The 23,575-nt window shown below is 31.3% G+C and overlaps 4 protein-coding genes across 4 annotated transcripts; 2 read left to right on the top strand and 2 right to left on the bottom strand.

The window, feature by feature from the left end:
- Positions 1-373: 373 nt before the first annotated feature.
- Positions 374-17,434, top strand: LOC108555788 (ankyrin-3). Its single transcript, XM_017911609.1, has 16 exons — positions 374-687; positions 2,067-2,177; positions 3,033-3,131; positions 8,250-8,348; positions 8,427-8,525; positions 8,652-8,849; positions 8,936-9,031; positions 9,289-9,459; positions 11,328-11,423; positions 11,521-11,614; positions 11,674-11,748; positions 16,548-16,745; positions 16,816-16,889; positions 16,959-17,096; positions 17,178-17,288; positions 17,363-17,434. Exons 1-16 carry the CDS (start codon positions 676-678, stop codon positions 17,432-17,434), a joined length of 1,743 nt encoding a protein of 580 aa, XP_017767098.1. The 5' UTR covers positions 374-675.
- Positions 11,830-15,888, bottom strand: LOC108555786 (condensin-2 complex subunit D3). Its single transcript, XM_017911608.1, has 2 exons — positions 12,344-15,888; positions 11,830-12,280 (listed from the first exon to the last, which is right to left on the bottom strand). Exons 1-2 carry the CDS (start codon positions 15,886-15,888, stop codon positions 11,830-11,832), a joined length of 3,996 nt encoding a protein of 1,331 aa, XP_017767097.1.
- Positions 17,435-17,614: 180 nt separating the features above from the next.
- On the bottom strand, positions 17,615-19,059 carry LOC108555735 (lymphokine-activated killer T-cell-originated protein kinase). Its single transcript, XM_017911519.1, has 5 exons — positions 18,861-19,059; positions 18,544-18,780; positions 18,165-18,458; positions 17,853-18,080; positions 17,615-17,772 (listed from the first exon to the last, which is right to left on the bottom strand). Exons 1-5 carry the CDS (start codon positions 18,982-18,984, stop codon positions 17,615-17,617), a joined length of 1,041 nt encoding a protein of 346 aa, XP_017767008.1. The 5' UTR covers positions 18,985-19,059.
- Positions 19,060-21,103: 2,044 nt separating this feature from the next.
- Positions 21,104-23,071, top strand: LOC108555759 (probable G-protein coupled receptor B0563.6). The gene is made up of 6 exons (XM_017911552.1): positions 21,104-21,228; positions 21,395-21,654; positions 21,739-21,965; positions 22,041-22,342; positions 22,565-22,802; positions 22,874-23,071. The coding sequence occupies exons 1-6, from the start codon at positions 21,206-21,208 to the stop codon at positions 23,069-23,071; spliced, it is 1,248 nt and encodes a 415-aa protein (XP_017767041.1). The 5' UTR covers positions 21,104-21,205.
- Positions 23,072-23,575: the final 504 nt, after the last annotated feature.

The raw sequence follows: 23,575 nt of genomic DNA, 5'->3' as shown, positions 1-23,575 counted from the left end.
AATATTTATATATAGTAACATTTATATTTATATATATATCTATATACACATATGTATATAGATATATATATACATACGTAGATACATATGTATATATATCTACGTATGTATATATCTATATGTATGTACATATATATTAGAATAGTAATTAAAAGTTGATTATGATATATATATATATATATATATATGTCTATGTTATATATATATATATGTATATATGCTACATATATATAGGTACATATATCGAATTAAATATAAAAATGAGAAACAAGAAATTGTGTATGACAGGTAACACCGCCAAACGGACATTGAAAGAAACATTCCTTGTCTATATCACTGTCACACAGTTCCATCGGGCATTCGGTGACTTGAAGTCATCCGGTAAATCATGATGCTCTTACGATGTGCCTTCGAATTTCGTAAACACGGAGAGGTGTGTTAATATTCTCTTGCGCGTTTAAACAGTCTGTGATACAATAGTGTGTCCAATGTTAAAACATGTATTGTTTATTATATACATATTACAATTAAATTTGACACACGATATGTAACCGAAAGTATGCTAGATGCACTACGATGCAATTACAACATTAATGTTAAGTGCACTTATCCTTTTTCTTGTAACAACAACAAAACGTTAATCGCGCAAGTTCCTGCTGCACGTGCTCGTCAAACATGTCTATGAAGGTGAGCTTTTCTCTGTTAAAATTTCGTTATATGATTCACTATATGCAATTTTCTATTTCGGTATGTTTTGAATGAAACATTGCATGCCACATTTTAGGATGGAGTTAAAAATAAATATAAAATATCATTTTATCGTAATTTTTTAAATTTTATTAAATTTTATTAAATTTTATTAATATTTTCTATGATAATATTTTTTCATATGCGAAGAAATAATTTTAAAGAAACAATTGACTAACTAATTTTGAAATTTAATTGTATTTACATTCGATAATAATACCCATGTTTCAAATATGTTTAATCAAGCACAAAATTATGCGTTATTAAAAAAAACAGTGTACCAAACGTAATTTATTTTCTAATCGTTACTACTTACATATTCATTTATCGTAAAAATATGCGCATAGCAATTAACAAGAAACAACTTTAATCGAGATCTTTTACGTGGCACATATACACTTAGAAACATAAAATTAGATGAGATCAGAAGAAATTTACGGAGAACTGATGTCATTTCTCGACACTATAACAAGTTGCAAACACCTTGTCCTCTTCATTATACGCATGATTATATAACAATTATCGTATTTATCTTTGAATATCGTAAATAATATACACGCGAACAAGGCAATTCTAAGTACTTACGTTCATTGCAATCGATTAAGATCGCATAAAAATTTTGTATGCATCGATTGTTATGCTCAACGTGAGATGACCTAAAAACATAGGTTTTAAGAAGAAAACAACGTAACATTGCATTTCGATAAGCTTGCATGATTTATGCGTCACATGTAGAAGAAACACAGGTGGCAGATTTTTTGGACACTGCATCGAGATTTAAGTAAAATATACGCAGACTGGTTTTTATAAAATTTATTGACTATATCTACACGATCGTCGATTTACATTTTAATTATGATTTCATGCATTTCGTGATTTCGTAACGTGTGCGACGGATAAGTATTTAATTTCAGTTAGTTCCGTTAATAACGTCTTCTCACTGGGACCAACGTTCGAAAATTGTGCATGTGTTCTAAAAATATTGAAAAGTTCGAATTTCACGCGAAAAGCAGAGAAATTGTGAAACACTACGTAATTTTGTAAAATCCAATTTAAATTCCGAATTTGTTTAACTTATCTATATATCTGTCCTAATTATAATTACTTAATCAATATATAATTATAACTATAGGTTATCGACTGTTATATATTATAATCGTAGTTGATAGAGATCGCAATAAATTTTCGTGATTGGTCAAAACAGTTAGGTAAAGGAATTGGAACAAAATCTGGAAAAAAGATCACAAAGATAACCTGATATTATATAAAATAAAATTGTTTTGTTTTAAAGTATTCTTTTTTTCTTTCCCTGTTTTTAGAAAGAATCGCCTTGGGACGTGGAATTACATCTGGCGGCGGCACGTGGAGATGCAAAGCGTCTTCGAGTTCTGCTAGATTCTGGACGCGTCCATGTTGACTGTAAAGATAAGGTAGATTAGGAAAACTGTTCGTATTCATCGACGCGTCGCACGAACGTCTATAGACCATAGGGATTCGGTTACCAAGCGACGATCTACCGTTGAGTCAATTGGTTCACTATACAAGCGGCGAGACGCATTAGAAGAGCGAATAGTTCAAATAACCTTATTTCGTATTTCAAAAGTGGTTTATTAGATCACGCACGGATATTCGTTTCACTTTGGCACACGATCAAAATGGATGGCACTATATTTGGAGGAATTTGGAATTTGATCAAGAGACAGGCAATTAACGTTAACCTTCTTTTAAATGTCATGGCGAATCGTTCGACCGTTTTCGGGATATCTCGACTCATCTTCCTTTGCTAATTTGCAGACGATCGGTCGAGTTAATCGCGTCATTAAGGACTGGTTTTTTTGATTGGTTGTTGCGCCAATTGGAGAACCTTACTAACCATCGCTTCATTATTATTGCAAATTGTCGATGTAACGACGTGAGATTCGACAACGCAGTAAAAGAAGTAAGAGAAGTTCTTAAAATGAGAAGAATTTCAAATGCTGAGTATACGAAATCGGAGGAGTTATATGATAGATTTATGATACATAATCTGCTTACTAATACTGGTTTGTAGGAGTAATCGTGAAATTTGCCCCGCTTAAATCAATTAGAAAGCAATTCAGGGGAGTGCTCATTATGGAGATCATATTGAGGCGTGCGCGGTCACGCGCATATGAATTCAACATTCAAATAGAGTTCATTCAAACTACTTAATACGAATTTCACGGAAATTAAAGAAAATGATTAATATTTCTTCGATTTATAATCAACGTTACTGGCAGATTACTGACCATCTTATTTGTTTTTAGGATGGAACGACTCCTTTGATATTGGCCGCCGCCGGAGGCCACATTGAAGCAGTCACCGAATTGCTGCAACAAGGGGCGGATCCTAATGCCAGACGGCTGGTAAGTCCAGAGTACACGTAACCAGCCCATGAATGAACTCCTAAGAATGAATGAAACCCGCTGAACGCGCGCGTCCTGGCAACCCCGTTACCCACTGAACGGAAATGCTCTTTGCGACGACCGAAAGTTATAGTTTTAGCTAATTTTTTCCTCCCTTCTGAAATCTCAGGAGCACATTTTTATCCACCCTTGACTTTCTTACCAACCGAGGAATTATTTTAGTTAAAATATTTTCAGAAATATTTTCATTATTGAAACCTAAGGCTCGACGATTATCTTCGTTTCTTATAAATATAATCGTTGTCGCGATATATCGTAAGACTTTTGCATTATATTCGAATATAAACTAATTCTTCTCGAAGTTATTAGCTATTTTTCCACGTTTATCTCGATAATCTCTATCGTATGGCGATACTAATATCCTATTCGTATCCGATGATAATGATCTCATGTTGAAAGGCTGCGAGCGGTTTTTCTGCAGTCTCTACTTTTTTGAAAATGGAGGACATGTCTCTTGGTCTAGTTATAAAGGGCTTGGAAAGTCTGTGCGACGTAAAAAGTTTGTCGCTTGTAACACGAGGCACCAGGAAGCGGTCGAGTGGCCTTTTTTAAGTGGTTCGCGACGATTTATCGCTGAGCCCACGTATAGTAGTCTCGGTGCCATCAGGGAACCCGGCATTGTATGCAAATCCAACGAAATACAGAACCCTGTCGCGGTTTTCGGCCATGGTATGTCCGTTAGCTTTCAATTAAGGGAGTACCTGGCACGTGATTCATTAATTAAGTTATCGATATTTTTAAGCGAGTAACTGAACGTCGTTGCAATAATTTTATAATCTTTTTCCTTGTACTACATTCCTTGAGACTTAAATGATACCCATGATCCTTCCTTTTTTTAGATGTAGAATAACGATGTGCAAATGAGTCGAGACGTAGCAGCCTCGAAAGGAGGAAAAACAGATCGAAGAAGTCCTTTCTGGTATTTGAGATCAAGTGACGATGTTCTCGAGAACGAATTACGCAAACGCACGTTAAATCAGCTAAACGCGCGTCAACCGATTACACAATCGTCGCAGTTCGATTTCCAGAATTATTTTTATTGACTGTGACTAGAGTTCCGTGCTTCGTAGGCGCCTTTGAAATTAGCACTGGCGCCGTTGACATCGAAATGGGGCGATTTCCAGCGCTATATCGGCGACCCAAATGAATTCTTAATCGATCTTAATTATTGAGAGAGGAGAGAGTCAATAGAGGAAAGGTAGATGTTCTAATGTAAATGCGAGAGAGGCGCTCAATTAGTCGTTCTGCTTATTTCTACGAGTCAGCGATCGCGAGTCGTTCGATTATTTGGCCGATAGGCGAGTTTCTAATTCATAACAAGAGAATAGAACGTATTCTTCTCTCAAATCGAACAAGCAGCGTGACTATTTCGTTTTCCATATTAGAAAATGATTATTTATGATTTTTTAATTAAGCACCATGATTCATGAAGAATATTCTTTTTAATAGCGCTGATGCATCTCGAAGTGAACAGTAGCGTAATAAATACGCTGGTAAATAGATAGCCGTTTCAAATATAATTTTCAATTAAATTATATGATATTCTGTCTGCAACTGCTGTTTTTTTCTTTTTCTTTTTACATTAAATAGGTAGCCTTTAAAATTAATTAGATTATTATGAATCTACGAAAGATAAAATAAAGAAAGAACCAGCAAAAGTGAATGCTGGAATCTGTAACAAAAGAAGCCGGTTGCGTCGAAAGCCCAAACGCGAATTCATTAACGTCGGTCAATTAGTCACGCTCGTTCTATAGTTTCTAAAAAGCGCGACCTGAATACAACGAACGAATATTTCGCCTCGTAAATACCCTTGGTGTTGGCGCATAAAATACGTACCTCTGCGTGTATTTGTATATAAGCACATTCAAGGTTGCTGAAGCGAAGCACGTTAGGTTGCACCGTGGTATACACGGATTCGCGTGTTTCTAATGCATTTCAGCAGCGACGTCTGCCGTAATATGCGACTGGTCGCCTAGAACGGCTCACGTGGAGCGCAAACCGTCTAAACGCGGCTTGTGCACAAATTGCCAGTATCAGCTTGAAAATCGTGCGTGGGCGTTCGTGACACACTGATCCCTTAAGTTTGGCCTCGTTCAAGAAACAGACTTTCGACCGGTTCAAACAAATCTTTTCATTGGCTACCGGTACTTGGAGCAATATCTTGTTACTTAAGTATCGAATTTCGTGGACTTCTCGTTGCAATCCTTTGGCAATGTTTCTGTTTCCAAGGGATGGACTAGTCACGTTTATTTATTCATTTCACAATTATATATGAAAATATATAATTCTTTTTAAATTGAAATTCTCGCTACAACTTGATTTTTTAATTAGTTTCTTTCTCGTGAAAAGTGATCATTTTTTTTTTAATAAATTCAAGAGTGTTCCCTAAAAGAGCCGGTATCTAACATGGCTGATTTATCGAAATCTTATCTTGTTTATATTGCTCCAAATATCTATAGGTTGACTCACGAGTTCGCAGAAGTAATAAATTTGTAACGTTTTATTTTCATCGTATACGCGACTGGCAAATATCTGCGAAAAAAAAAAAAACGAAAAGTTCGCAATTCTTTGGAATTCGTTTTTATGCGGAATCGTGGAAAAATAACTTCGGTAAAAAAGAAATGTATTCGACATTGCGAAAGATGAAACATTTCAGGATTCTCGAGTGCCGGTCTGGCGGAAATTTTCCAAACTTCACCGGCGCTTCATAAGAATTTCAAATAAACGAGTATGCTCGTAGCACGCGAAAGCGTGTTGTATCGCATAAACATGGCAAGCGTTAAAATAGCGTGCGTTGGAAAGCAGATTGCACGCAGGAAGTAACAAGTTCATTATAAATCGACGATGTCCGCCATCCGTCCAAGCATCCTCTTCGTTTTAAACGTCGCGCATTAATTGGTATCACCATCTATCAGGGGCCAGAGTACAATACGCGTCGCGGGTAGCCTGCATCGTTTACCTTTAATTACCATATTTACCTGCGATCCAACAAATTAATTAAACTATGGGTGGGGGGTGGGAACTGGTATCGAAAATAACTTTGACCTTTTATGTTGTCCCACTTTGTACTCGCGTCTTGCATCGCAAGATTTGTACTCGCATTCGCGGGTTTGTGTTTCACAAAATTGACACCAGGTGGCTTTTTGATGAGTGCATTTCTTGCAAATCATCGATTGCCGTCAAAGTATGCGCTCGATTTGTTTCTCGCCGAAAGTTAATGTACGCGAAATAAATATGGAGGAATAGGATTGTCGATATTTTTATCTTTCTAAATTTCCAGGTATTTGTCGATTAGCGTAATCGTAGCGTTGTTACTAAGCGTTCGAAAGAAACGTCTTTAGTCGTACAATTGTCAAGATCCAATTCTCGGCCATAGCGCATGCATGATAGAATGCAGGCTGAGTGGGAAAAATTCTCGACCACGATGGCGAACTGTTACCATGACTAGATAGACAGGTTGATCGTCGTTATAGAATTTCTGCGGTTTGTAATGTATAGGTATTATGTCTCCCGGTTTGATATGGTTGAGGAAACATTGGATCTCCATGGAACGTGTGCACCTTGGAGAACGGTCTGGTAGTTTCTGAGCGGGACCACGAGTAATAAAAAGGAAAAGATTCAATTCGAACGATAAATCGATTGAGATTGATTTTTCGACGTCGATTATTGATGCTCCGAATCAACGGAACAACGTTAGTGAAAGTGCATGCATAGCTGGCACTTGAACAGGTTCAGTTTGCATCGGTCTGGACACGTTGTTCCTTTCGTGGATATTCGAGACACACACCAGTACTTTCTCTCCTTTACCGATGGATAGATATTCGATTCGAAATCGCTCTCTTTTTACTCAGTTATTCGGAATTTGGCTCGCTGTAGCTTCCAATGAATCTGACCCCGAAAAGAGTCATTTGGAACATTGAGATCCGCGATTATTTTGATATTTACCTTTTCTTCGTTTTTACAATTTACTTAGTGTTCAACGAATCATACCTTTGTCGAAAAATATTTAATTAGTGATATTTTATGTTCACATTTATTCTTTTTGTACCATTGTAAACTGTTAATTTTGCGTCTCTATAGTAGGAATGTTCTATCGTGATAAGAATAGAGTTCAGTTGATGGTACGTCAATTCTATCCGGTGCACTAAGTAAACGATAAGGTGTCAATCCTTCACAGGCGCAAGAAGGACATCTCTGGCATATTATAATAGGTACCGTTCCGCAGCAAAGGCGACAGGATGTCGCTCTCACTGTCAATTATCTGCAGGTATTATCATCACAAAAGGAACTCTGTCTGTTGATCGTAGTAGCAAATTCGATCTGAATGTTACACGAGTGAAAAGGCATATCTGACAACTCTAGGATAATAAAATGTAAAATTCATGGCCTATTAAAGTCATGTGTATGCGGAACTCGTGGAGAATGTGACATTTAAATGGCGAATGTTACTAATTATTCGGCGATATGTATTCACATTTGACATTTCAAATAATCGATGGAAATTTTTTTGTTCTTGTTCCTACAGTAGATTGCTTAAAATTTCTTTTTTTTTGGGAAAGTATTAATATCCATTCGTGTAGGTATTATTACCACTTTTCGAAAGTGTAGAGGCGTTTCATTGTTTCTTTAATAGTCTCTATTTTCAGCTTTCTCTTCATTCTCTGATAATCAATACTAATGTACATTTTTGGTGATCGGTGCTCTGCTTTTAACCGTTACCTTCCAAACGTTCCGAATACAAGGAAGATTTATACTCCGTCCTATGGATATTACGTATTTTATATTTTTCTCCTTCATCGTTCTATACTCGATTTTTCATTCCTAACTACGGTAAAACAAACTTCTATGTAATATCGATTACGTTATAACACTTAATATCAACACTCTTGCACTTTATTATACGCTACATATGTGTCTACAGAGGTAATAAAATAGTTTCTCGACATAGTAACTCGCCTTTTTTTTGTGCCATAAAATCCGAAAAGCTTTCTGGCACTTGGTACAATTGCCTTGGTGTTCCACTAAAATCTTCAACACTTTATTACTTTTTATTTTTAGACGGGCACCACGGCGTTGTTTTTCGCCGCTCAAGGTGGCTACATGGACATCGCCAGCCTTCTATTAGAGCACGGTGCCATCGTTGATTCTTGCAGCATAGTAAGTTGGAACGAAGTAAAAAGTATCGTGTAGTCAGGTGAAATGGAAACGATCGACAATTTCTGGTTGGGATTGCAGGACGGCGGTACCCCACTTTTCGTTGCGTGCCAGTGCGGTCACCTAGATGTTGTGGAAGGTTTGATCGAAAGAGGCGCCAATCCAAACGCTTACATGAAGGTGAGATAGTTTGGTTTAAGATTTACGATAGAAGAGGTTGTTTACTTAATCTTGGAGAATTATAGTTAGCGTCTCGTTAGTAATCTCTGAATAAAAGGAAGGTAACAACGTATTGGGACTTTGTAGGATGGTGCCACAGCATTATTCATCGCCGCTCAAAATGGCCACGTGCGTATCTTAGAGGTTCTTCTGGAGCACGGGGCAAAAACAGACGCGGCAAGAACCGATGGTGCCACGCCTTTATGGATAGGAGCGCAAATGGGACATGATCACGTCGTGAGGAGGCTTTTGAAAGCTGGTGCGAAGGTCGATGCCACCAGACACGTAAGTCGAGAATGATCGAACAAAGAGAGGAAGCTGGAATCGACTTTTCAAAAAGAATGGTCGGTCTAGAGTGTTTTCTTTTGTAGGATGGTGCGACCCCGTTGTTCAAGGCAGCACACAAGGGCCACACCGCTGTTGTAGGTGAACTACTTAAGTATCGTCCATCCCTCGGTATTCTTCCAGTAAGTAGAAGTACCTCTTAAACTGGGAATTGAAGATTTGGAAAAAATCAAAAGTAATTTTACAACCAATAAAAATCATTAAAATCTTTGTTGATAACTAATATCTACAAAAATTAACAGAAATAATTTACATAAAATTTTAAAAGATATATTTATAAAGAATTAATTTTGTATTATATACTGGCAAACATAATAGCATTTAAAGTGCCTTGTCTCTTATAGTTAATTTGAAATTACACGAAAGATTATTATTTCAGAATGGTGAAAGTGCACTGCATGCAGCAGCATTAACAGGACAAATGACCGTTACTAGACAACTGGTAGGTGCGGGAGCAGATCCTTTACTTGTGAACCAAGAAGGCATTACGCCCCTCCAATTAGCTATTAGGCACTCGCAAACACAGGTGGCCAATTATCTGAAGGATAAAGTTAGAGCACGAACAGGAACATCTTAGCAAAATTTCCGTTTATCTTCAACTCGATAAAATAGAAATTAAGATAAAAGCATAAGGAGAAAAGAGTATAGACCAGTGAAAGAGATCAGTATTTCTAAAGAGAATGTAATATATATACATGTTACAAATTGAACATACTTTAGACAGTTTATATATGAAATGATCAAGTGAATACATCCTTATCGTCTTTCGCTTCGCGTTAAACAAGAAAGGTAAAAGGGATGTTAATCTATATTGTAATCACAAGACTGTGGTTTGAAATCCGTCATTTCCTTAAAATTACTTGTTATTTTCAGTGTGTACATATATTTAGAGATAGATACAAAGCACATCCTATAGTATCTAAAACTAGGTCAAATATATTTTAACGCATTCTTTTGTTGTAAATATACAACGTCGAAACTTTTAAAATACTCTTTTGATGTAGATGACATACATCTCATAGAGTTGTTTTTATAATAGAACTCGTGATTACTTAAACGTAATATGTATGTACCTTCGAATATTGTTTTGTTCTAATTGAGGGTTCTATAAGACTGATTGATTTTCCTTGGAGAAAAGAGTAAAATTTAATAATTTTTTAGTATTATATCTATTTCTTCTTGTTGATTTATCTGTATGTTATATTAGTGTTAAGGTGGTACGCACATAAAGAGAAAGAAAAAATATATTTTATGTTCTTAAACTATTCTCTATGGTGATATTAAGATGTTTTATTTAGATATATTAAAATATATTTATAATTGCTTGTTTGATGTTACTTTATAAAATAATAAATACATTTACTGTTTTCCCAAAGTGTCATACTTATTTATAACAAATTGATTGAAAAAAACAAGGACATAACATTTAATATGGAAATTCTGATTGATATAAAAAATACTTTCGTAATAACTAACTTTTCTCTATAATTGTATGCTGAAATGATCATGTATAAATATTGAATATATTTTTTTTCATTTCATATCACAGAATTTCTGCTTTGCTTATTTTCTAGTTGTACTTTTTATTACCAAATTAAAATATAACCGTATTGTAATAAAAATATGAAATGTTTACCCGAAATATATTTTTGAATAAAAAATTGTAATTGTATTGTTATATTACTAAATAAAGCAATTTTTTTTAATTTCAACAAAAATATTTTTCATGCAAAAAAGGAAACGTTGTAGTTTCAAATGAAAAGAAATATTACTATTATAACAGAAAAAATATGTATGAAAGAACAAGTCAAAGATTTACAATTCATGTCAAAGATGTCCTTGTAATCCAGATGTTAAGTGCCTATTTCCTATTTCATTTCAGATGCAAAGCATCTTCTAAGTAATGTAGTGTAGTCGTGTAGCGAGTTAAACTGTTCAAGAAAGAAGACTACTCACAAACATATTTGAATGATTTTTGTAACATGAAGGCAATCAATTATAAGTAGTAGGCCAACGTCATGATGAATTTTATCAATTATCGCTGCTGCACTGATAAGATAGATAAAAAACATATTGTATGTGCTGGATTTACGGAATTATCAGTTATACGCTGATTCTTAAGCAATAGTTATCATGGTCCGCGATCGAATGCCAGAGTTACGTGCTGTTAGTATCTAATCATTCAATAAAATCAAATTTAAACATTATTACTTACATTATGACGTTAAATTGTATAGAATTACATGTGAAATGTTATATATAGCAATAAAACCTACCATAGTAAACATTGAAAAATAATTAACAGTTGTTTTTTTTAACTCAGTGCATTTTCTTTTCGGTTTTTTAAATATTATTTTTAATTAGTAATTTTTTGTTGAAAAATTGTGCAATATGATATTTCCTTCTACTTCTTTTTAGTGTCAAAATAGTAGCACTACATTTGGTAAAGGATTTTTACAAGATGTACACATTCAAATGTCTCAAAATAAAAAACTGAAGGAAGTATTAAATGAAGTACGTACATATACATATATAAATATTTAAGTCACCATTTAAATATCACAGACTTTTGCATTGGCAATAGATAGATATACAAATAATATTAATATAGGTTGAAGAAGTTCGAGATTTAATCCAACTTATTGCTGAAAATGTCGCTATTGTAAAGGATTTACATAATAATGTTTTATCATACACTAATAAAGGTAAGAACAAAGTACCAAATGTTGTGGCTACTTAGTAATGAATAATTTACATGTTTTAGATATACAAAAAGAATTGGAAAGTCGAACATATACTATTTCACAAACGTCATTTCGTATTCAACGAAAATTGAGAGGTAGGTATAATTTTTCTTACATTTCTACATAGTGCACCATAAATAAAAATGGAAAACCAAAAATAACTTGTCTTACTTATCCTAATCAGACTCACTATCATCTCGAATTTGGGAAATATTTCTTTCTCTCATTTCATAATGAGAACTAATTAATTCATTTTCATTTTGAAAAAAACTAGAAAGTCTTCTAACTTTTGAAGCATGACCAACAGTACCATTAGAATCGAAACCTTTGAATGACATAGGTGAACTTGTACTAGGCCCAGGTTGAGAAGGTGAATATAACATTGGAGTTGAACATGTTGGAGTATTCCAACCATCTAAAATACTAGTTGATGAAAGAGAATTTACCGGTGTATTTCTACAATTTGATAATTGAGAAACTGAAAGACGTCGTAATACGACTTTAGGGTGTAATTTACGTGTAGATAGATTTAAATTTTTGTTAGATGCACTGTGATTGTTCATTCCTGATGGTGAATTTTCTTCTTCAGCAGAATTCTCATCACTAAATGTAATATCTTCTACTTGTCTGAAATATGTTACAATTAGTAGATAATCAGTAATATACAATATTAAATAAATTAGTACATACTTTTTAAACTGCTCTATTTCTTTCTCCAATTTAGGATATTCACTTAATATGTTTAATAGTTGATCCTTGTTATATTCAGAATATGTTTTAATTAGAACCCTTTTTACATAATTTTCTAATGGTGACTTCAGAGTAGATAACTTTACTCTAAGTTTTATTAACATTGGTAACAGAACTTCCAAACCATGTTTTCGTACTCCTTCTACAATAATGCTCAATGCATTAGAATTTGGGCTAATTATTTGAGCTGTATATTCTTCGCCCTCTTGTTGATCATCATCATTATGTCTGTTAAAAGATGACGGACGTAAACGGTCGTTACTAATTATATACAATGCATCCTTTAAAACGCATGATCCTTCTTCTTTTTTAACATCGATCGAAGCGACGCAAGCTCCACCGAGTATCTGACTAGTTATTTTTACAAGTAATTTTATTTTTCCTGGAGGATCTAAATGATCCAACATAAAATCATAAATTGCTCTTCGCTTCTCTTCATTTGCTTTCCTAGGAAGCGTTAAAACTTTCTTTTCTTTTTCACGCATCTTGTGATGATAAACTTTATGTTGAGATTGGTAATTATTATAATGATATATGCTCTGTAGAAATTGCTGTGATATTAAAGATTTATTCTTTGTTAAAAGTCGTTCTTCTATAAGAAAAATAGTTAATTCACGTATCATACTATCCGAATCTGATAACATTGTTAATATATGAAAGAAGAAAGGACCTTTAACTTTTATGTAATCTTCCAAAAGAAGTTGAATGAATATTACCATAATAGCCTCTCGTACTTGTGGTGTTGAATTTTTCATACTTACACACATATCTGGCAAATATGGTTCAACCAAAGCAGTAAACCTAACACAAATATCAGCTAAAGCTTTTGCAGCATTTATTTTTACTGCAATTTGAACAATCGAATGCAAATTTATTTCTTGCCTCATTAATCTACCAAATATTGGCACTACTTCTTTTGCAATTTCACGATCTCTCAATGCTTGCTGCCCAAGTATAACAACTGCAGAGGGCTGTAATTCTTCTATCTCCTTTATTATTTCTGGCAGTGCTTCCCATTCTAATAACACTCCTTGCAAAATTCTTAATGTCAATGGCGAAATTTTGTAAGTACAAAACATTGTTGCATGTCCTAATGTAAACATAGCTTTTAAATAATTGGGTGTTGCTTCTATAGCTTCATTTTCACTCCTAAAAATTTTTGCAATTTCTATCTCTGAAATTTTTATCAAATTTATCATATTTGATTCCAACATATTATTTTTGTCAGGATTCAAGTAGTGCATTATATTGTGTACAATATCCAAACAAATGCTAATTAACCCAAAATTAATCTTAAATTGTTGTAGACATTTGTATAGATAAATATGAAGATCTTTTAAAACTTCACAATCTAAAGACTTCCAAGAATATTTTAAGACTTGTAAAACCAAACTTGTGTAAAAATTATTTTCTGCAAAAATTTCTTGATAATTTAGGAAATATTTGTTCATATTTGGTAAATTGGTATTTTCAGCCAATGCTACTAGCAAAACCCAAGCTTCTATGTTATTATTTGTCCCAATATGAGACTGTATATTTTTCATCACAAAATTCGTTATGACACCATTTTTTACCCACAGACTACAAGCTTTTGATAAATGTTTTCTCATTTTCATATTAGTTATAACATTTAAAATTTTCCATGGTAAATTATTTGCAATATTATCAATACTCACAGAAACGTTTTGTATTCTATTTAATAATAATTCTTGTAAATATTCTAGCACTTTTTCTTGTACTTTAATTTCAATGTCAAATATTTGTGGTATAACAATTTGTACCCATTCATTTAGAAGGTCAGGGTTGTCTGGAAATTGTTGCAAAAGTTGAGATAGAACTTGTACAGCAAATCGACGTACCGTTAATGCTGGATCTCTACATCTAAAACTAATTATAGATGTAACTTCATGTATTAGAAATGGAAACATTAAAATTAAATTTCTCAAGATTTGCAATGTACTTCGTCGTACCATTGCTCTTTCGTCTTCTATTCTTTCTGTTAACATAGATAATAGGACATTTGATCCTGGTAGTAAGTCAATGTCTGTAGATAAAGAATTCTTTATATCATGAAATGGAAGAAATTGTTTATTTGACTCAAGTTCTTCAAATATAATTTGAAACATTTCTTTATCTGTTTCACTGTCTGATTCTGTAAATTCAGCAATTATTGCCATAGCTTTTCCTCTTACCATGCTTGAACAATCCATGCATCTACTCAATACAATTGCAAAAAATGTTCTTTGTATCTTAGCTTTCAAACTATCAGTTACATAACAATTTATTAAAAAGGCTTCAAGTAATAATTTTCCAATTATTTCTTGAGCAAATAATCTAAAAGCTATCTTTGAATGATGTGACAATAATATTAAATCCTTAAAAGCTTCCATTACAATATTCTGTTTACATATTCCAAGAAGCTTTAATAACACACTAGCTTGTCTCTGTCTAGCTTCAAGTCTATCTGGACATGTTAGCATTATGTGTTGTATTAATGTTAAAATTGCAGTTTTGGCTTCCTTCTCATATGTATGCAATAAATTTTTTAAAAAATTTATAGTGTGTTCACGTATATTTGCAATAACTTTTACTTGTGCTTCCATATGATTACATAGCAAACGTGGTAATATATATTTTGCTATGAATGTTATAGTTACTTCAACAGGTCCATGTTTACTATCACATAATTCTTTCAAAGCTACATAAGCATTTTGTGTCAATGAAACATCCAAAGTACCTATTTGCTTATTAAAATATTGAGAAGCTATGCAATCATCATCTATTTTTGTGACCTCAACTAATCCATGAACAGTAATGTCCAATGATTGTATATGATCTTTAAACCAGAATGATCTTATCATCATAATAAAGCTGCAAATAATAATATTTAAATTTTTTATAAGAACTTCTTTTTCATTGGGTGAGAGAATAATGATTTCATTCACTAATTCATCTGTAATATTTAGATCATCTAAATTCATTGTTCTGTTGCGTTTCTTAATAGGAGGCTGTAACTGCTCAGAGACTATATTAAGAGTCTCTATGGCTCGTTGATACAAATTTGAATGAAATATATTAAATGCATTGCTACCAGGAATAGCCAGAAGCACAAAATATAAATTAATTGCATATAGACATGATTGCCTTATCTCTTCATCAGCATCCTTACTATGACCACCTTTTATTATATAACCCAATACAGCTAATAAAGCACGCACCTTTACATCCATAGTGATTAATGTGTTCCAAGATATTTCAGAATTATAATTTTCAGTATTATTCTGATCTCTATTTTCTTCTAGCCAAGCTTTTACAACAATATAAGATTCGTGTAAAAGTAATCTCATGTCTTCACTCTCTAAAAACATGAGGTACTCATCAGGTGGTTCATTATAAATCATAAATTCTCCATCCCACACAGATTGAATCCAGTCTTCGTTCAAATCACTGAATTTAAAATTATCGAATATTTTTAAGGATTCCATGGTGATAATTGTATTCAGTTTAGATCATTTTAAATGAAACTACAATTATTATCACATTTCTTTAACTATCTTACAAACGTAAACATAACCTTAACTTATCATTTGATAAAGAAGAATTATGGCTTCAGGTTATCATTTTCTGGATACATATCGATACAGAATTTAGTATTCCATTACGGTATAAACCAACAGCAAACTTTACTGATGGTTTATCACAAAACATTTCGTATAAGCTGTAAAGGATTGTATGAGAGATTTTGGCGTCCATTCGAAAGCGGGAAATCGACTGACCAATTAGATTCATTGAAAAGTGCAGCGTAAAATATTGCAACATCCTACATAATTTTATGTACAATACATATGTAAAATTGGGAATGTTTTATGCAAACTTCATATTTTATAAAATGTTCAATGCTAAGTAAATAATTAAAAGTACTACACAATCACATTATATTAATCAAAAAATACTTTAATCACGAATACCTATTATTTACGCGCGCAAAAATATTTTATGAAAGTTATTAAGTCACGTGGTGTTTTACAAATATTGAATTATACAAAACTAAAATAAATTTGATTATCTATCAATTAATGAAGTTTATATTGAATTTTATTTTATTTTTTGTAATTTGTTAATAATTTTTTTATATATTTTTTAGAAATCGGAAAGGAAATTGCACCAATTGATGATTTATCTTTAACTAGTGTCAGAGAAGGACCTATACATATACGAATTAAAGCACTACAATATGCAACGATGTTAAGATTATTTTCTGAAATTATGGAAGAGTACAACATATCTATGTTAAGATATCACGAAAAATGTCGTTTACTCTTGCATCAACAAAAAATGTTAAGTATGTTTTGTCAGGGAAATTTTACTATTCTTATTTAAATATCATTATGTTACTTTTACTCATTTTTTAGTCAAAGAACATATTACACATGAAGAATTGGAAAAATTACTTAATGCTCAAGAAAACAATTTATTTGTTGACAATGTAAGGATTAAACTTATTTTTTTATACTATCAATTTTTATCAAATTTAAATAAATTTTTTGATAAACAGATTTTAGAAGATAGTAGAATTGCAAGGCAACAATTATCAGATATTCAAAGTAGGCATAATGATATAATAAAAATTGAAAAATCAATTGCAGAAGTTAGAGATATGTTTACAGAAATGGGATTTCTTATTGAAAGACAAGTGAGTGTAAATAAAATAAATTGATAAGTTGATAAGCTTTAAATATGTAGACATAAAAATTTGTATACTTTGCCTTAATAGGGAGAACAATTAAACAGTGTGGAATATTTTGCTGGAAGAACAGCAGATAATGTTGATACTGGTCGTATTGACCTTCATAAAGCAAAACAAAGGAATCAAAGACATAGAAAGGTATTTATACTAAAAGTGATAGTTATATATGTAACAAAATAATAGCAACATTTAATGAAAATATATTTTTTTAGAGAAAAATTAAACTTGGTATCATACTTAGTATAATAATTATTGTTTTCCTAATGATCATCATCTTTTTATAGAAAGAGGAACAAAGATTTGTAAAAAAAATGAAATATTGCATAATACTGAAAATATTTATTATGTAAATAATAAAAATCAATACATTTAGATAAATGAAAAAAATATTTTTTATATCATTAATCCCTTTTACAACTAAGTATAACAATCATTAAACTTATGTAAATAACATTAAAAGTATATCACTTATTAGCATTATATACATAATTGCTAAAATAATTAACAAGACCCTTTGCACTAGGCCTAATTTTATAATCTGCAGTAGTGCATGCAAAAAATACTTCAAGTACCTTTTCATACTCTTTTCCTAGATTAATAGCAGGTAATGCAGGACGAGTACCTATGATCACCAAGGTATTGTATTTAATACACTAACTGTTAAACATTACTCTATTTGTAAATTATTATTAAGGTACTTACCATACTTTATATTCATCATTGCATTAAAAGAACTGCTACTATAATCCGTATTGATATCATATTTATTCGATTTTGTATTGTTTCTCATTTGCATTTCTACCATTGAGTCATCTAAATAACTGTCATTTATTTCTGAAGATTCTACATGAGGTGGTGTCAAAGCTATCATCTCCCAAACAACAAGACCACATGCCCAAATGTCAGCTTTATTTGTAACAGGCCCATCCTCTAAAGCAACAAGTTTATAATTAAGCACATTATCATTTCCATATTATACAAATTATTGTGCACAAATATGTAAACTTAACTAACCAAATATTATTTCAGGAGCACTCCAACATTCTGTACCCACATATGTGAAATCTCCATTTGAAGTATCTACTTCTAAAGTGTCTTTCAGTGGTAAAGATACTCCAAAATCACATAGTTTAACTGTTTTATAATCTACAGAAACTAAAACATTATAACTTTTCACATCACCATGTAAGATGTAAGCAGTATGATGCAGATATTCTAGTCCTTTTATAATTTCATATGTAATTTTCAAAATGTCCTTAGCAGGAAATGGATCATCATCGTTTTCAAGTTTTTCTTCTATCTTATTACCTAATAAAATTGTATTAATAGAAATATTACATAAATTTTTAGTTTACTATAATCATTTATCACTAATTTTAGATATTTTTTATACCTAAAGAGGCATCCAATTTTTCCATTGCCAAGCATGGTTCACCGTTCGAAAGTTCAGTGAAAGCTCGAAAACCAACAATATTTGGATGATTTAATTTACGAAGTATTTCTGCTTCGAATCGAATGCGTTCTGTATACCTTCCATCTTTCACAACTTTGCAGTTGCGTTTTTTAATAGCCCATGGTGATCTAATAAATCCGACTTTTGGTGATCGCTCCAGACTAAATACATTAACTCCTATTAAAATATTGTATTTACATATTAAAACGATATTAATATCGAATAGTAATAAACTCGAATAATCATGTTTTGTTTACCACATCCATAACCAATTTGTTCTAAAAACGGGGAAGCTGGGATTTTAATTGGTGTTTGCAATTCTGGATTATCTTGTACTCTACTCTTATGTCTTTTCATTGTTGGTGTTTTAAATTCACTCATTTTAGTAATATTACGTAAAGAAAATATTTAAGTTTAAGTTTTACTTTACACGTTATTTCACCGTTTGTCCGTTGATTTTTAAATTTTCTTAATACTAATACACAAGTGATACCAACTTTATATATTACATAGCAGAAAATTAATTAATATTAACCTTTGTAAACGAAGAATATTTATATTTATAATTGAATTCTTCTTTAAAGACTCTTAAATTACTTTTTTAATTCTTACACATTATGCATAAAGCAGTAATTTTAAGCACCATTTATGACATTTCATATTAATATGTTAAATTATTATTATTGGCTACCTTGAAAGAAGCGCTTTTACTAAAGATAGTGAAGTAATTTAAATCTTTCAAGGTATTTATGTTATTAAAATCTAGTATTAGAACATTATTGAGAATAGCTGATATATTCTCCTTTACATATTAGAAAATAATATCTTTGATTTTCAATCGAACAATTCTTTAGTTCTTTGAATTTGACATATCCTTTTTAGTTAAATAGTTCTAGTTATTTCTTCAACTTGATCTTATTGTTAATAAAATAAAATTGATTAATAGATTTGCAGATTTTATATAAAAAAATTAAAAGATTTGAATTACTTCCATTTGTCACAAAGTTTGAGAAATGCATAATATCATACAATATATTTAATACTCTTAACTCTCCGGATATAATAAATTTATAATCAGTGTAGATGTGTCCAGTAACCTATCAAGTTTATTCCGTAGCTTTGCATTTTCGTTAGTCGCTCGAGTAGATACTCTATCGAGTGTAAGGTATGCCTCTAATGATGCTTTCTGCTTGAAATAATTGCGTGTTTTTTCAGAGACGTTTTTGAATATCGACAGAAATTTAAAACTCACGTTAAAAAGGTAATTTTTGCCTAAAACTGTTTATTATTTCTTCAAACAATAAAAGTTTATTTCTTTTTACAACATTTTTTGTTCTTTCATCTTTTTAAAGTTATTTAATTGATTAGTTCTTGTTCTTCAGCATTTCACGAAACTTCTAATCTTTTTCATTTCAGGTTAACGAATGTATATATGTACTATCTCAAAATCGAGGAATAAGTATTTAATGGCGTATTAGTCGATTCACTATTTTTCCCTTTGTGGAGAACGTGCTGTTATAAAAGCAACTTCTATTATGCGTAATCGATTTCTTTAACGTCATTTACATTTATTATATTTAAATTTATAAAAATTGTAGAAAATAGATCATAATTATACTCAATAATTCTTCGGATGGAAATTTAATTGTACTTCGGTTGTTAAATATTTTCCCAAATATTCGACAAAACCTTAATTTCATTTTTAAAAGTATTAAGTAACATCGAATTGTTCACTTTCACGAAGTAGTATCCTTCGATTGTTCCTCTAAAGTACGATAGGAGTAAAAATTATCTAACGTCAGAGCTTTCAATGTGGCGGTACAGAAGCTGATGAACAGCATCACCATAAACAGAGATAATCGATTAATTTAGAATGTATATTGTAGCTAAGAATAAATCCGTATGACGTCGAATTTTATATATTACTAGAAAAAATGGGGAGCTTTTAAACCCATAATGAGATTTCATTAAAAAATTAAGGGAAGCGATCAGAGATGAACCATTTCACACTGTATTTATACCAATTCTATTTATCCTTATATTTAGTAATACGTAGCGAATTTTTTATAGTTAAATGTTCTATTTTTAGAAAATAACATGGAGGAAGAAAAGATTTTAAAGATAAAATAAAGTTTTCCTTCAAAACGCGTTACCAGTTATCATCACGATCTTTCAAATACTTCTGTCGATTATTTACGTTATTGATATGATATATATTACTATTTGGAATAAATCAATAAAATTGTTAGTTAAGGGCAAAATATGTTTTGATCGTACCTTTAACTGATTCAACGTAGAGGGCTGAAATATAATTATAAGGTAGAAGTAAATATACTTCGGCTACAACAATAAGTCAACCTTTATAAGAGCATGCGCATTATCGACTTTTCATGGAAAACACTGTACTAAATTCATCGGGGATGGATCTTGCAGAACTTGTGCACCCGTTGCGTTGATTTTATCCAAGTGACTATTAATAAAAGCTGAAAAATGAGTGAAAAAATATTCTTGAAAATATCAGTAAATTCAAGTAAATTTTTAATGTGATTTTTAAATTGAGTTTTCTCTTAAATATATCAGTTATTTTATATCAGTGTCCACTATGTTAACGGGAATACTTAAAGGGTATGTTTTAAGAAGGAGAAGACGTCGTTTATAATCTATAATATCGATTAAATATAAAAAATCTTCATTGATTTCTAATTTTTAAAGCTTTTTATCGTAATAAAAATTTGTATGTTAAATATCATAGTGTTTTTCTTCTTTACTCAATATAGTAAAACTTTTTTAGAACGGTTTTATGTTGCGACGGTGAAAATTCTACTTGGAACAGTATATTTAATACGGACAGAAATATCCTTAACGAGACCACATCTTTATTACGTATCATTTATAGAATAATAATTCCGATAATCGTAATCAGCGGTATATTTGGTAATACTTTAATATTCCTGGTGTTATCTACACCAATGTTTCGAGGAATTGCGTACTTATATCTTCGAGGATTAACATTAGCGCACATTGGGGTCCTTCTATCTTGGATACCTGTATGTAGGTATCATAATATAAATATAAAAAATATATATAAATGTAAGAATATTTTAAGTTAATTCTAATAAAGATATACAATTTTAGTTATTAGATTAGGATACGGCATGAAAAATAATTACCCATCCGTTTTTTACCACGCTCATTTGGAACTGGTTGCTGTAAACACTTTTGCCATAGCCACCATCTTAATTATGACCTGCTTAATCGTCGATCGATATATTTTTATTTTTTTCCCGGCCCGTATCCGCAGCAGAAACGCACGCAAGAATGTTCACTCTTTTACTCTGTGTTCTTTCATTCTTGGATTTGCGGTATCAAAATGATATTTCTTACTTTTATCTAGAAATATTATATACACAAGTTTTAATTGTAGAATCATTTTATAGATAAGTGCTCCATTAACAGGAATGAGAATAGTGTATGAACAACAAGAAAGTACCGAAACTGTTTTCACACTACGTGAAAATACATCCATCACGCGAACAGCCTTATGGAATACATATATTTGGATCATGGAAATCACATTGCGACTTTGTCCTACTATAATTCTTCTTCTCTTAAACAGCTTTGTGGTAAAGAGATTTTTGCAGCTTAATGCTAAAAAAAGAGAATTTCAATCGGTTTCGGAGAAGTTTCGTACTCCAAATGTTCCCGAAACCTCTTTATTGACTCGCAATCGAGGATACAGGTAGGGTTGAAAAAACAAAAAAAATGAGAGGAATAATTAGTTCATTAATACATTAAAAAAACTCGTTCTCGCTTTCATGCTGTTCAAAAGTTACGGTTGAGATGATTTTAGAAAGAACAATATTTTTGTTAATAAACATATTACATTATTTAGATAATAAAATAAATTTTACTTAAACAAAGAAATAATCGATTTTTATATAGTAGAATAATTATTTTTTAGAGAAGAACAACATTTAGCTATATTAATGTCAATGATGACGATATGTTTTATAATAACAATGATTCCATCGATATTAACTGAATTTATATATCATGATTATTATGAAACCAAAGGAAATGGTTACCTTTTATTCCGAGCATTTGCTGCTGTCACAGAGCTTTGTAATTTTGCTATCCATATTATCACATACTTTTTGTGCAGTAAGGAATTTCGGACAGAATTTCTTAAAATTCTTCGGGTAAATAATAATTTTAAAAGGTAGATAAAAATTTAAATCAAATTTACTAATTTTAACAATTTTAAATATAGAACAGATGCAGAAAGAATATCGCTGAAGAGGATTTTGAGCGACCAATAGGAGAAATCGAAGATTATAGTCGACATGGTACAACAGTTCGATTAACACCTGAACAGACAAAATTAAATTCTCCAGCTTCAGCTAGTAAATTAAATCCTATGGAAGAAGATAAAGAGTCGGAAATATTAAATGCCTCTGATATAGTCTAAAGATTATATTATTACAAATAAAACAAACTTTATTTAAAAAGAAAACATATTAATTTACTTATACGTATAATGAATTTTTTACTTTATCATGTAGTAACTGTACTACTGAAATTAATTTTTTATGTATATAATTTTATTTAGATAATAAAAATTTTACTTCTAAAAATATAAAAAAATTAATACCTTAAAAATATTAATTCCAATATTTATTAAAATAATATATTTTAATGTAACACAATATTTAATTCAATTATTACTTTAAAAACAAAATTATTAATCATTATAATAATAATACTAGATGGCATTAGTAGTCACGGATACACAACATCATCAAAGAACAATACATAACCTAAACTGTCAAATTGTATATAGAGTACGACGAATAGTACAAAATTTTCTTGTATACAAAGTTTTAATTCAATAGTTTTTTCTTCGATGTAGTTCGTAGTTTAAATAATTGGGTATGCTTAAACGTGTATAAATAGTAATTTGCTATTAAAAATA

The sequence above is a fragment of the Eufriesea mexicana genome, unplaced genomic scaffold (assembly GCF_001483705.2).
Source record: "Eufriesea mexicana isolate 0111107269 unplaced genomic scaffold, ASM148370v2 scaffold265, whole genome shotgun sequence".
NCBI lineage: Eukaryota > Metazoa > Arthropoda > Insecta > Hymenoptera > Apidae > Eufriesea > Eufriesea mexicana.
Note: the sequence above shows the minus strand (reverse complement) of the source record. Positions and strands in the feature narration are given on the sequence as shown.

What these genes read in the sequence shown, in the direction of transcription:
- LOC108555788 (XM_017911609.1), top strand. An exon ending in TATTCAACGAAAATTGAGAG is followed by an intron (nt 11,749 to 16,547) that starts GTAGGTATAATT and finishes TATATTTTTTAG; the next exon opens with AAATCGGAAAGGAAATTGCA. An exon ending in ACAATTTATTTGTTGACAAT is followed by an intron (nt 16,890 to 16,958) that starts GTAAGGATTAAA and finishes TTTGATAAACAG; the next exon opens with ATTTTAGAAGATAGTAGAAT.
- LOC108555786 (XM_017911608.1), bottom strand. Translation starts at nt 15,888, where the DNA reads ATGGAATCCTTAAAAATATTCGATAATTTTAAATTCAGTGATTTGAAC. An exon ending in GAAATAGAGCAGTTTAAAAA is followed by an intron (nt 12,281 to 12,343) that starts GTATGTACTAAT and finishes AACATATTTCAG; the next exon opens with ACAAGTAGAAGATATTACAT.
- LOC108555735 (XM_017911519.1), bottom strand. Translation starts at nt 18,984, where the DNA reads ATGAGTGAATTTAAAACACCAACAATGAAAAGACATAAGAGTAGAGTA. An exon ending in ACAAATTGGTTATGGATGTG is followed by an intron (nt 18,781 to 18,860) that starts GTAAACAAAACA and finishes ATATTTTAATAG; the next exon opens with GAGTTAATGTATTTAGTCTG. An exon ending in AAAATTGGATGCCTCTTTAG is followed by an intron (nt 18,459 to 18,543) that starts GTATAAAAAATA and finishes CAATTTTATTAG; the next exon opens with GTAATAAGATAGAAGAAAAA.
- LOC108555759 (XM_017911552.1), top strand. Translation starts at nt 21,206, where the DNA reads ATGTTAACGGGAATACTTAAAGG. An exon ending in TTAACGGGAATACTTAAAGG is followed by an intron (nt 21,229 to 21,394) that starts GTATGTTTTAAG and finishes AAACTTTTTTAG; the next exon opens with AACGGTTTTATGTTGCGACG. An exon ending in AATTTCTTAAAATTCTTCGG is followed by an intron (nt 22,803 to 22,873) that starts GTAAATAATAAT and finishes TTTTAAATATAG; the next exon opens with AACAGATGCAGAAAGAATAT.